Source organism: Panulirus ornatus, chromosome 44 (assembly GCF_036320965.1).
Source record: "Panulirus ornatus isolate Po-2019 chromosome 44, ASM3632096v1, whole genome shotgun sequence".
Classification (NCBI taxonomy): domain Eukaryota; kingdom Metazoa; phylum Arthropoda; class Malacostraca; order Decapoda; family Palinuridae; genus Panulirus; species Panulirus ornatus.
In genome coordinates this window covers 13,416,707-13,431,553 of record NC_092267.1, presented here as the reverse complement: position 1 = coordinate 13,431,553, position 14,847 = coordinate 13,416,707, and the positions used below count along the sequence as shown (strand labels likewise).

Sequence of the window (14,847 nt, the reverse complement as noted above, 5' to 3'; positions counted from 1 at the left end):
TCCTCTTGGTCAATCTTTCCTCACTCATTCTCTCCATGTGCCCAAACCATTTCAAAACACCCTCTTCTGCTCTCTCAACCACGCTCTTTTTATTTCCACACATCTCTCTTACCTTTACGTTACTTACTCGATCAAACCACCTCACACCACACATTGTCCTCAAACATCTCATTTCCAGCACATCCATCCTCCTGCGCACAACTCTATCCATAGCCCACGCCTCGCAACCATACAACATTGTTGGAAGCACTATTCCTTCAAACATACCCATTTTTGCTTTCTGGGATAATGTTCTCGACTTCCACACATTTTTCAAGGCTCCCAAAATTTTCGCCCCCTCCCCCACCCTATGATCCACTTCCGCTTCCATGGTTCCATCCGCTGACAGATCCACTCCCAGATATCTAAAACACTTCACTTCCTCCAGTTTTTCTCCATTCAAACTCACCTCCCAATTGACTTGACCCTCAACCCTACTGTACCTAATAACCTTGCTCTTATTCACATTTACTCTTAACTTTCTTCTTCCACACACTTTACCAAACTCCGTCACCAGCTTCTGCAGTTTCTCACATGAATCCGCCACCAGCGCTGTATCATCAGCGAACAACAACTGACTCACTTCCCAAGCTCTCTCATCCCCAACAGACTTCATACTTGCCCCTCTTTCCAAGACTCTTGCATTTACCTCCCTAACAACCCCATCCATAAACAAATTAAACAACCATGAAGACATCACACACCCCTGCTGCAAACCTACATTCACTGAGAACCAATCACTTTCCTCTCTTCCTACACGTACACATGCCTTACATCCTCGATAAAAACTTTTCACTGCTTCTAACAACTTGCCTCCCACACCATATATTCTTAATACCTTCCACAGAGCATCTCTATCAACTCTATCATATGCCTTCTCCAGATCCATAAATGCTACATACAAATCCATTTGCTTTTCATACTTACCCCCAATTAACTTGCCCCTCAATCATACTGAAGCTAATAACCTTGCTCTTATTCACATTTACTCTCATCTTTCTCCTTTCACACACTTTACCAAGTTCAGTCACCAACTTCTGCAGTTTCTCACCTGAATCAGCCACCAGTGCTGTATCATCAGTGAACAACAACTGACCCAAGCCCTTTCATCCACAACATACTGCATACTTGCCCCTCTCTATAAAACCCTTGCATTCACTTCCATAACCACCCTATCCATAAACAAATTAAACAACCATGGAGACATCATGCACCCCTGCTGCAAACTGACATTGACTGGGAACCAATCACTTTTCTATCTTCCTACTCTTACACATGCTTTACATCCTTGGTAAAAACTTTTCACTGCTTCTAGCAACTTATCTCCCACATCATATACTCTTAAAACCTTCCACAAAGCATCTCTATCAACCCTATCATATGCCTTCTCCAGATCCATTAATGCTAAATACAAATCCATCTGTTTTTCCCAGTATTTCTCACATACATTCTTCAAAGCAAACACCTGATCCACACATCCTCTAACACTTCTGAAACCAAACTGCTCTTCCCCAATCTGATGCTCTGTACATGCCTTTACCCTCTCAATCAATAACCTCCAATATAATTTCCCAGGAATACTCAACAAACTTATGCCTCTGTAATTTGAACACTCACCTTTATCCCCTTTGCCTTTGTACAGTGACATTATGCATGCATTTTGCCAATCCTCAGGCACTTCACCATGATCCATACATACAATGAATATCCTTACCAGCCAGTCAATAACACAGTCACCCCCTTTTTTAATAAATTCCACTGTAATACCATCTGCCCACCTCCCACCTTTCTCATGCCATATGCATCTTTTGCGCTAGCTATCACTACTTCCCTAAATACATCCCATTCCTCCCCCACTCCGCTCATATCATTTGCTCTCACCTTTTGCCATTCTACACTCAACCTCTCCTGGTACTTCCTCACACAAATCTCCTTTCCAAGCTCACTTACTCTCACCACTCTCTTCACCCCAACATTCTCTCTTCTTCTCTGAAAACCTCTACAAATCCTCACCTTTACCTCCACAAGATAGTGATCAGACATCCCTCCACTGCCCTTCTCAGAACATTAACATCCGAAAGTCTCACTTTAACACGCCCATCAATTAACATGTAATCTAATAATGCCCTTTGACCGTCTCTCCTACTTACATATGTAAATCTCTCTTTTTAAACCAGGTATTCTTAATCACCAGTTCTTTTTCAGCACACGAATCCACAAGCTCTTCACCATTTCCACTTACAATATTGAGCACCTCATGTACACCAATTATACCCTCAACTGCCACATTACTCACCTTAATATTCAAATCACCCATCACTACAACCCGGCATCATGCATCAAAGCTGCTGACACAGACTCAGCTGCTCCCAAAACACTTGCCTCTCATGACCTATATTCTTAAGACCAGGTACACAGCACCAATAAGCACCCATCTCTCTATTCACTTTCAGTTTTACCCATATCAATCTAGAGTTTGCTTTCTTACACTCTATCACATACTCCCTCAACTCCTGCTTCAGGAGTAGTGCTACTCCTTCCTTTGCTCTTGTCCTCTCACCAACCCCTGATTTTACTCCCAAGACATTCCCAAACCACTCTTCCCCTTTAGCCTTGAGCTTTATTTCACTCGGAACCAAAGCATCCAGGTTCCTTTCCTCAAACATATTATCTATCTCTCCTTCTTCTCATCTTGGTGTCATCCACACACATTCAGACACCCCAATCTGAGCCTTCAAGGAGGATGAGCACTCCCTACTTGAGTCCTTCTGTTTCCCCTTTTAGAAATTTTAATACAAGGGAGGAGGGTTTCTAGCCCCCCGTTCCTGCCCCCTTTAGTCACCTTCTACAACACGCGGGGAATATGTATTCTTTCTTCCCTATCCCAAGGATAGGGGAGTTATATATAATTTCAGCAAGAGCAATGCCTTACACAAATCAACAAAAATGTCTAAAGTGCACAAACCCTCACTTCTGAAGGATTCTTTCATTATAGTTGGCTGAGGCAGTTTAATCCTTTTGGCTCTGTAAGCAATATTTTCTTACCAGAAAAAGTACTTACATCTGCAAAAATAATATGCCCTGACCAGCTGTAGTAGTTATGTCTGTGTGTCTGTGTAAACAATATGCTCTGACCAGTGGTAGTAGTTATGTGCATAAACAGTATGCTCTGACCAGTAGCAGTGACCATATCTGTGTAAACAATATGCTGTGACCAGTAGTAGTTCTGAGTGTAAAAACTATGCTTTGACCAGTTGTAGTAGTAGTAGTTATATCCCTGTCAACAGTATGCTCTGTCAAGCATTAGCAGTTATGACTGTGTAAGCATTATACTCTGACCAGTAATAGTAGTGCTGGTACTAGTATCAGTAATGAGTGCAAATACAATGCTTTGACCAATAATAGTACTTATGACAGCATAAACAATATGCTCAGAGCAGTTGTGGTAGTTACGGCTATAAACAACATGCTCTGAGCAGAAATAGTAGTAACTATTCATGTGTAAATAATATGCTCCAAACAGTAGTGCAAGCAACATGGTCTGAGCAATATTAGTACTTATGATTGCAAGCAATATGGTCTGAGAAGTAGTAGTAGTAGCAAGTAAGAGTGCATAAACCATATGCTCTAAGCAGTAATGGTAGTTATGACGGTGCAAACAATATGGTCTGAGGAGTAACACCGGTTATGACTGTGCCAATGACATGCTCTGTCCAGTACTTAAAAGAACAATAATTCCATAAATATCCTAATATGATCATTTGTGAAACATAGTCTCATTCTTTAGTTTGGTGTACTTTAGAACATTATGATACTTTAAACCTAAGAAAATCTACTTACCCTATGGGCATTGTTGTAGTCATGTGCAAGTGAAATAAGGACATGACCCATGTTATGGATATCACCATAGAAGGCGCCATTAATGGTCAGAACACTATCTGCCTCAACCAAGTCACCCAGTATATCGATTCCCCGCTTCCCAGATGTAACATTATCTGACAAGATTACTTTTTCACCATTCCTCTGGGGAGAAACAAAAGCTTGCTGATCAATGGATATAGACTAAAATCAGTATAACATCTATAACATGCTTCAGCCAGATGGAATTAACATGGAATTATGAGCATACCAACAATATAACTTACATCAGTTATAAACCCTTGGGAGATGGCAGTCATCAATCGGCTGCGCCAGTTTTCCATATCTGTGATGTCCAAAGAATCTATGCCTAGGTCAGCACGTCTCACGTCCTGGAGCAAAACAATGTGTGATATTACATATATCTCTTACATGTGGCAATAACATAAGTCATATAAATATACGATAACCTTAGTTTCTCTGTAATCTGCCATCATCTCATGTACTATGCATTCATTAGGAAAACAAAATGTATGCACTTACAACCAAAGGAACTTGAGCAAAGCACTAGAAGAATTACAAACATCTTTTTTTTTTTTTTTTTTTTTTTTTTTTTATACTTTGTCGCTGTCTCCCGCGTTTGCGAGGTAGCGCGAGGAAACAGACGAAAGAAATGGCCCAACCCCCATACACACGTACATACACACGTCCACACACGCAAATATACATACCTACACAGCTTTCCATGGTTTACCCCAGACGCTTCACATGCCTTGATTCAATCCACTGACAGCACGTCAACCCCTGTATACCACATCGCTCCAATTCACTCTATTCCTTGCCCTCCTTTCACCCTCCTGCATGTTCAGGCCCCGATCACACAAAATCTTTTTCACTCCATCTTTCCACCTCCAATTTGGTCTCCCTCTTCTCCTCGTTCCCTCCACCTCCGACACATATATCCTCTTGGTCAATCTTTCCTCACTCATTCTCTCCATGTGCCCAAACCATTTCAAAACACCCTCTTCTGCTCTCTCAACCACGCTCTTTTTATTTCCACACATCTCTCTTACCCTTACGTTACTTACTCGATCAAACCACCTCACACCACACATTGTCCTCAAACATCTCATTTCCAGCACATCCATCCTCCTGCGCACAACTCTATCCATAGCCCACGCCTCGCAACCATACAACATTGTTGGAACCACTATTCCTTCAAACATACCCATTTTTGCTTTCCGAGATAATGTTCTCGACTTCCACACATTTTTCAAGGCTCCCAAAATTTTCGCCCCCTCCCCCACCCTATGATCCACTTCCGCTTCCATGGTTCCATCCGCTGACAGATCCACTCCCAGATATCTAAAACACTTCACTTCCTCCAGTTTTTCTCCATTCAAACTCACCTCCCAATTGACTTGACCCTCAACCCTACTGTACCTAATAACCTTGCTCTTATTCACATTTACTCTTAACTTTCTTCTTCCACACACTTTACCAAACTCAGTCACCAGCTTCTGCAGTTTCTCACATGAATCAGCCACCAGCGCTGTATCATCAGCGAACAACAACTGACTCACTTCCCAAGCTCTCTCATCCCCAACAGACTTCATACTTGCCCCTCTTTCCAGGACTCTTGCATTTACCTCCCTAACAACCCCATCCATAAACAAATTAAACAACCATGGAGACATCACACACCCCTGCCGCAAACCTACACTCACTGAGAACCAATCACTTTCCTCTCTTCCTACACGTACACATGCCTTACATCCTCGATAAAAACTTTTCACTGCTTCTAACAACTTGCCTCCCACACCATATATTCTTAATACCTTCCACAGAGCATCTCTATCAACTCTATCATATGCCTTCTCCAGATCCATAAATGCTACATACAAATCCATTTGCTTTTCTAAGTATTTCTCACATACATTCTTCAAAGCAAACACCTGATCCACACATCCTCTACCACTTCTGAAACCGCACTGCTCTTCCCCAATCTGATGCTCTGTACATGGTAAACACCCTCCCACTCTTTGAATCCCTGAACATTGTTAAACTTCCTGATATAGTTAGATGATGATTTGCAAGTAAATGTACTCACACCAAACTAGTATATCCCATCCATACCAAAAACAGTGTTAAAATAACTTGAGAACACTTTATAAGAGGATGACCATCAGCCATCTCTCTTTAGGTCATAAAGGGTCCAAACCACAGGCAATATTCCAGATGTGATCAAATTACATTACCTTCGCTAAACAGATTCTCCAAAAGACTAAAGGAAAATTACATAGCTATATATTAGTATTTTTTCTAAAATACTATCCACACTATGATTTATAACTTTATTCATTCCATTATCAACATTCCCAAGAAACAAACATGATCATCAGCAGATTTTGTTATAAACTCATGCTTAGTCATCTTTATACACAATTATCTAAAATACTATTTTTCACTGTTGTTCCAATCAACCTTCATATGCTTTGTGTCAGGTGATACTCTGCTGTTGCCTCTATCTTTTTGCCATACAAACTCTGTTTCTTTATCCCTCTGAGCAGTCTATTTGTACTTACAGTATCCAACATAATTCAATCTCTTTCTTACTTGTTTCTTTTATTTCCTACATTTATTCTCTGCTTGTTTGTTAATTTCTAATCCTTTTACTATAACTCCTAATATCAGCAATACTCATATTGACAAAAACTTTTATTTCATATAAAAAAAACCATCATTACTATTAGTCGCCAAAATCCATTCAGCAGTAAAGCATTATACTGCAATTCCAGTGTTTCTCAGGGTAATATGGGAAATGGCAAACAAATATAGGGTCCTAGACCCCTTTTCTATGAACTCCTGCAACTCTATTGTTGCATTACAGCAGCATGGAAATGATGGACTCCTTTGGAGTGAGAATTTCTTGGATAAGACTGTACTCCCTAGGAGTTACTTTTTACTCACAGTGCAATGTTAAGCAAGCAGAGTCCAGAAGCACTTACACATATATCATTTTCATTATATCACAATATGATACTAGGATACCCTTCACAAAAGGGTCCTGGGAATGCAAGTCCAGTGCCAATGGACTGAACCAGGGTATGTGGAACATCTGGAGTAAATCATGGACAGGTCTGTGGGGCTTGGATGTGGATATGGAGCTGTGGTTTTTGTGCATTATACATGACACCTAGAGACTGAGTGTGAATGAATGTGGCCTTTTTCCATTTTCTGTTTTCCTGGCACTACCTTGCTGAAGCTGGAGGTAGTGGTGCTGTTTCCTGTGGGTCAGGGTAGTGCCAGGAACAGATGAAAGCAAGCAAGCATGAATATGTGCACGTGTATATATGTACATGTCTGTGTATGAGTATGTGTATATGTTGATATGTATATGTATACATACGTGCATGTATGAACATTTATGTATATATATATATATATGTGTATATGAGTGGATGGGTCGTTCTTTGTCTGTTTCCTGACACTACCTCGCTGACATGGAAAATAGTGATCAAGTATTGCAGTGGAAATTATTCAGAAAGAGGGTGACCGTGTTGTTGATTGGTTGGTAAGGATATTCAATGTATGTATGGATCATGGGGAAGTGTCTGAGGATTGGCAGAATACATGCAAAGTGCCATTGTACAAAGGCAAAGGAGATAAGGGTGAGTGTTCAAATTACAGAGGCATAAGTTTGTTGAGTATTCCTGGGAAATTATATGGGAGGGTATTAACTGAGAAGGTAAAGGCATGTACAGAACATCAGATTGGGGCAGAGCAGTGTGGTTTAAGAAGTGTTGGAGGATGTATGGATCAGGTGTTTGCTTTGAAGAATGTATGTGAGAAATACTTAGAAAAACAGATGGATTTGTATGTAGTATTTATGGATCTGGAGAAGGCATATGATAGAGTTGATAGAAATGCTTAGTGACAAGTACTAAGAGTATATGGCGAGGGAGGTAAGTTGCTAGAAGCAGTGATATTTTCTTATCAAGGATGTAAGGCATGTGTACGAGTAGGAAGAGAGGAAAGTGATTGGTTCCCAGTGAATGTCAGTTAGCGGCAGGGGTGCATTATGCCTCCATGGTTGTTTAATTTGTTTATGGATGGGGTTGTTAGGGAGGTGAATGCAAGAGTTTTGGAGAGAGGGGCAAGTATGCAGTGTGTTGTTGTTCACTGATGATACAGCACTGGTGGTTGATTCAGGTGAGAAACTGCAGAAGTTGGTAACTGAGTTTGGTAAAGTGTGAAGAGACTGCAGAAGTTGGTAACTGAGTTTGGTAAAGTGTGTGAAGAAACTGCAGAAGTTGGTAACTGAGTTTGGTAAAGTGTGTGAAAGAAGAAAGCTGAGAGTAAATGTGAATAAGAGCAAGGTTATTAGGTTCAGTAGGGTTGAGGGACAAGTTAATTGGGAGGTAAGTCTGAATGGAGAAAAACTGGAGGAAGTGAAGTGTTTTAGGTATCTGGGAGTGGATTTGGCAGCGGATGGAACCATGGAAGCAGAAGTGAATCACATGGTGGGGGAGGGGGCAAAAGTTTTGGGAGCGTTGAAGAATGTGTGGAAGGCGAGAACATATCTAGGAAAGCAAAAATGGGCATGTTTGTAGGAAAAGTGGTTCCATCGATGTTATATGGTTGCGAGGCATGGGCTATAGATTGGGTTGTGTGGAGGAGAGTGGATGCGTTGGAAATGAGATGTTTGAGGACAATATGTGGTGTGAGGTGGTTTGATTGAGTAAGTAATGAAAGGGTAAGAGAGATGTGCAGAAATAAGAAGAGTGTGGTTGAGAAAGCAGAAGAGGGTGTTTTGAAATGGTTTGGTCACATGGAGAGAATGAGTGAGGAAAGATTGACAAAGAGGATATATGTGTCAGAGGTGGAGGGAACGAGAAGTGGGAGACCAAACTGGAGGTGGAAGGATGGAATGAAAAAGATTTTGAGCAATCGGGCCTGAACATGCAGGAGGGTGAAATGCGTGCAAGGAATAGAGTGAACTGGAACGATGTGGTATACTGGGGTTAACATCTCACTAACACTTTTCTCTTATCCTTTAATTACTTACTCAATCAAAGCACCTCACAACTCATTTCCTTCTCAACCATTCCATGTCCAACACATCCACCCCCTGTACGCAGCCCTATCTACAGCCCACATTTCACATCCATAAAATACTGCTGAAACTACTATTCCTCAATACATATCCATTTTTGCCCTCTGAGATAACATTTTCTCTTTCCACACATTCTTCAATACTCCCAAAACCTTCACCCCTCCCCCATCCTATGACTAACTTCTGCTTCCATACTTCCATTCACTGCCATGTTCACTCCAAGATATCTAAAACTCTTCACTTCCTCCAATTTTTCTATATTCAAACTCACATTCTAACTAAACTGTCCTTAAACTCTCTCCTTTCACATACTTTTGCTCAATCAGTCATCAACTTCTGCAGTTTCTCACTCAAATCTGCCACCCGTGCTGTATCATCAGCAAACAATAACTGATTAACTTCACAGGCCCTCTCATCCTCCACAGACAATATACTCACCCCTCTCTCCAAGAGCTTCTCATCTACCTCTCTCACCATCCCCTCCATAAACAAATTGAACAACCACGGTGGTATCACATACCTATGCCATAGACCAACATTCACTTGGAACCATTCACTCTCCTATCTTCCTACTCATACACATGCCATATGCCCTTTATAAAAACTTTTCAAACCATATATTCTTAAGACTTTCTATATGGCATGTCTATCAACCCCATCATATCCTTTCTCCACATACATAAATACAAATCTGTTTGTTTCACTAAATACTTCTCATACACATTCTTTAAAGCAAAAACCTGATCCACACAAAGTCTACCACTTCTCAAGCCACACTGCTCCCCCCAAGTCTGATTCTCTGTAGATGCCTTTACCCTCTTAAATCAATACCCTCACATACAATGCACCAGGCATACTTGCCAAACTTATACCTCTGTTGTTTGAACACTCAGCGAGGTGATGGAAGGGAGTAGTCTCTTAAAAGAAGCTTTTCACTCAAAAGGAGTTCACTACTTCCCTGCTCCTGAATGTAGCACAGCCAGAAAGCTGCAGTGGACTATTAAGAAGGGTCCTTCGGTTATCTATAATACAACCATAATTTCACACAATAGATTGTGTTTTCCTTAGGGATTCTATATAATGAAACTCTGCTGTCTTGTTTCTTTGAGATTTTTAAATAATCAAACTCTGCTGTCTTGTTTCTAACTCTATATATAGTTTTATCTTTTATAGATAATCTTATTGTGGATCATCAGGTATTCTGTTATCAGTCCTTTCCATGCGCTTAATAACAACACTCTTAAAGGCAAGCATACTGAATACTAGCAGTACTGTGGTAGGGGTCCCATAAACCCAACACAAGTACAGTAACGCTGTGGTGGGAGACACCACACACTGAGTACAGGCAGTGACTGTAAGCATATTTGTGGTGGAGGTCCCACAATCCTACCTTCAAGAGGGTGTCATCTTGGCGGGATCCCCATGCCCTGCCAGTATTGTTGACAGTGAGTTTGGAGAAGTAACCATCAGGGACCACAACACGCCAGTTGTCTAGTTTTTCAACGCGGCTGAGGCCTACACTAAGGCGTTCCATATCATACCTGGCAAGGTGAAATAATATGTCTATAATGTATATGTTTTGAAAGTCCAACAATCAAACTACTTTAATCATGCAAATATATGCTTAGAATTGTGAAAACAGAATAAGGTAACTACAACTAATGCTCTGCTGCGGTTTGCATTCCACTGTATTCCTCGTATAGAAAGAAAATTTTAGGTACAGGTTAACATTTTCAATGACCCACTTACCTGGCAAGCATCTGCTGGTGCATGTAAAAGAAGATTTCACCTTTGCGGTCAAAAGTTCCACCCAACCCAGTAGGAAATACAACATGCCAATGCCAGTGATGGGAGTTAAACCCATAGTCCTCTCGCCAGTATGATACTCTATGCTCGGGCTTGATGTTCGTGCCCGTGAATTCCGGTCCATATTCAAGCACAATTGGCGATGTCTGAGAGGAAAAATATTTAGTTACTACTGCTGCACACTGTCGTAAGTTTTCTGGCACTAGTGCATTAAGCCCAACCATCACTAATATACCTGACTGTCCTAACAATTACCATCTATCTCTTAAATAAACCACCATGAATGTTTCTGTTGTGGAGCCTCTATGATTCCGATTGAACTATATTTTCCCTTTTTAGCTTAATTGTATCTAAAAAAAATCATATTAAAATATCAACAAAGCGAATAAAGGTACAAGTTGGATGATGTTGTTGGTATCATCATAAGACCTTCTTTAAAACAGAGAAGTGCTAGCATTAGATGGATTTTAACTGTATGAAGACTGACTGGGATCTGCATAAGGTTAAAAACTTATGCATTCAAAAAGAATAGTTTTATCTGACTGCAAACAAACAAACCAATATTATTAAAACAGTTTCTATTCAATGAAAGAAAGTTCCACAAGAACACTCCCAGACTGGTGATGACCTTGGGAATGAGTGGACCAATACTTTAGCTGTAAGAGAAAAGGTAAGAAAACAGCACTCAGGGAGGCTCTAGCCATCCATCAATGCACACAATGAACAATGCTTAGCTTAGCTTAGTAGATCAAATAAACCATGTGGTGTGAGATGGTTTGATTAAGTACTGAAAGGGTAAGAGAAAGAGCTGTGGTAATAAAAAGACTGAGAAAGCTGAAGAGGGTGTGCTGAAATGGTTTGGACACATGGAGACACTGCATGATGAAAGTTTGATAAACAGGGTACATATGTAAAAAAGTTGGGGGAACAAGAACAGAGACCAAATTGGAGACAGAAGGATGGAGTGAAAACGATTTTGAGTGATCAGGTTCTTAACATTAGCAGGAGGGTGAAAGGCTTGCACAGAATAGAGTAAATTGGAACAATATGATACACAGGTGTTGACATTCTGTCAATGGACTAAACCAGGGCATGTGAAGTGTCTGAGGTAAATCATGGAAAGGTACAGGATGCCAGTTTCATACCATCCTTCTTAGCAGTCAGACATGCCTGTGTTTGCTTCACAGAATGATTTACTGGAATAGATCTAATATCCTTTTTGTTGTGATTTTTCAGTGTTCTATCACTGCATCTTTTCAAGTAGAACTTTTCAGTAAGGTCTGAATTGTCTAGCTAGTTGAATATCGCACTGTAGTGCTGAAAAGTACAAAAAAATGTTGAGGTAAAAGAAAGAGAAAAATACTCCTACAAATGCATATGGGAAACTGTGTGGATTTTGGAGATGGCTGAACTCTTGTGAGCCAACATATGAGGTCGTGTCTTTTCTGTGACTTTTTTTAACAAGCCTTATTTTCAGTAACATATAATTTCTCTACAATTTCAACATGCCAGCAGGTCAACAGTGTTCCTTCTGCAGTGGGAAGTTTAGTGTTCAGTTTTATAATAATCTTGTGATGCCTTTGATTTGCAGGTTTTGCATGGACAGATGGACCTTTGAGAAGAACCTAGCTGCAGCTACCAATAAAATAGCTATTCAAACACACAGGGGTAGATGTCCTTCAGGACTTTGCAAATCTAAGTTGCTGAGAGAATCAGGGAGTGAGCCATCAACACTGGACAGCTGCACTGTGGGTGTTGAGACACTCCCGAAGTAATCATCTTCTCTCACCAGGAAAAGCCAACCCTTCTAGGTAGTGCATTAAGGTGGGAAACCCTAGTAATTAAAAAAAATTGGTTTCAAGGTTTTGGCTTTGGGTGATTTTGATGAAAATGAACTTGAATTACAGTTTGTTGGCAACTCTATGATTCAAGGACAGCTAGAGGAATTCTGTGCCAGAAACCCGTTCACACCGTAAACGTTCCTGTTTTCCACGTGCCAAGGTAGATCATATAGCTGATGCTCTAGACAAGGTTTGTGGTGGCACTAACAATACTACACTTGTCACTTATCATTTATGTACTACTAACAATGTACTGAAGAAGAGATTGAAGGAGCTATTGGAGAAGTATTGCCAGCTTATTCAACATTTCAGTACTAGCCACAATTGGTGCCAAGAAAACCTTCTTTAGTAAGGCAATCAATCTAAATTATAGATTAGAGAACCTCTGTTTTCAAGAAGGAGTTGGGTTCAAAAACTTGTGGCAGCATTTCCACATGCACTCTCATAAGTTTATGAAGGACGGCCTACATCCGAATGAAGTGTGAGCTGCACGCTTTGTTAAGCTCCTTAGTGAATCTACACATGTATTTTGGCTGCAAAAACATAGCCCATGTGGAGCAAACCTATCCCCCTCCTGAAAGTACCTGTCCAAATAGGTCTCAGTTTTGTCTAAAAATATTTCATGTTAGTGCTTGGATTGGCATTGTCTCCACAGACCCAACCAATACTTCCAATGACCCTATCCTAGCTTTGTCTCAACTGTCTCCATAGTCATAAACACCATGTTTGTAGTCACTAACATTGTCTCTGTAGATGCTAGCATTGTCCCTATAGACACAAGCACTGTCTCCATAGACACTAGCAATGTTTCTGTAGTCACAAGCACTGTCTCTGCAGATAATGGCATTACCTTTGTAGAAACACTGTTTCTGTAAACACTACAATTGTCTCTGTAGACAATGTCTTCATAGAAGCTCGTTTTTGTAGTCACTAGCACTGTCTCTGTAGGCTAGTTTTATTTAAGTAGACACTAGCATTATATTTGTAGACACTATCACTGTCTCCCTTGATATGGAAATCATCTTTGTTAACACTTAGCACTAACTCTGTAGACAATTGCATTGTCTCTGTAGACACTAACATCATCTTGGTAAACACCAGATTGTTTCAACAGACACTAGCACTGTCTCTATCAGCAATAGCATTGCTTGTGGAAACACTAGTATTATCTCTGTAGACACTATCATTGTCTCAGTAGACACTAACGGTTTCTGTGAACACTAACATTATCTCAGCAACCATACCATTGTCTCAGTGGATGCAACTATAATCTCAGTATCACCATCACCATCAGAATAAACACTGCCAGTGCCTCAGTAGACACTAACATGGCCTCAGTGGACACGAGCATTTCACTTCTGTTAGTTTCACTTAATAACAAGACTCACCTCACTTGTACCCATTCTATTTGCCACAGCCTGAGTTTTCAGCAGCTCTTCCTGTGGCACAAACTGGTTGGGGAATATTTCAGGAAGCAATGGAATACGAATATTTCGTAGTTCCTGCAAAAAAAATGGAGTTATGTGTTAATGACATATAATTCTTAAGAATGATAAAGAAAATTACTTGAGCTGAGAAAAAGAACAGTGATCATGGCTAAAGGAACTTCAAAAACAGCAAGAGAGATATTTGAAAGATAATAATCACATGACTGAAAAACACATTCTGTAAGTTATGCAAGTACCCACGACAACAGGATTACAAAAGTAGAACAAAGACATCAAAGCATCAATCAAGCTTCAAGATACCTAACATGTATAGAAAATAGGGTGAGTGAAGGTCAAGGATATCAAAATTTTGGTACATTCAGGTAAAAATCAATATATTTCTGTATGTAGTCTGATGAATTCTTTAATACTGTATATAAAAGTTAGGCACAATTTTCAACTATACTCAAAATAATTTTATCCCACACAACATAAAATCAAGGAATTTTCTGGATCAGTCTTGCTGAATGGAGAAACGTGTAACACACATATAGTTTTGTGTGGAAGAATGTTGAGCACGGTTATCAGACACTAGCCGTGCATTAAAGTATGAACTGCTACAGGGTTATCAAATTCAGACTCCAAAGGGTAGGATGGACTGCTTCAGGGTTATCAAATTCAGACTCCACATGGAATAATGAACATTTACAGATTATCCAACACTTCATACAGAGGGATCACTCATTAGAAATTTACCATA

General features: G+C 40.2%; 1 protein-coding gene across 1 annotated transcript in view; it reads right to left on the bottom strand.

Annotated features, from left to right (window-relative positions):
• Positions 1-14,847, bottom strand: part of LOC139762756 (phenoloxidase 3-like) — a 43,406-nt gene that overhangs the window by 20,385 nt on the left and 8,174 nt on the right. Inside the window, exons 5-9 of the mRNA XM_071687864.1 lie at positions 14,049-14,162; positions 10,763-10,965; positions 10,404-10,554; positions 4,185-4,289; positions 3,880-4,062 (exon numbers count right to left, since the gene is read on the bottom strand). Coding sequence (XP_071543965.1) covers positions 3,880-4,062; positions 4,185-4,289; positions 10,404-10,554; positions 10,763-10,965; positions 14,049-14,162 — 756 coding nt within the window. The remainder of the gene's footprint in view (positions 1-3,879; positions 4,063-4,184; positions 4,290-10,403; positions 10,555-10,762; positions 10,966-14,048; positions 14,163-14,847) is intronic.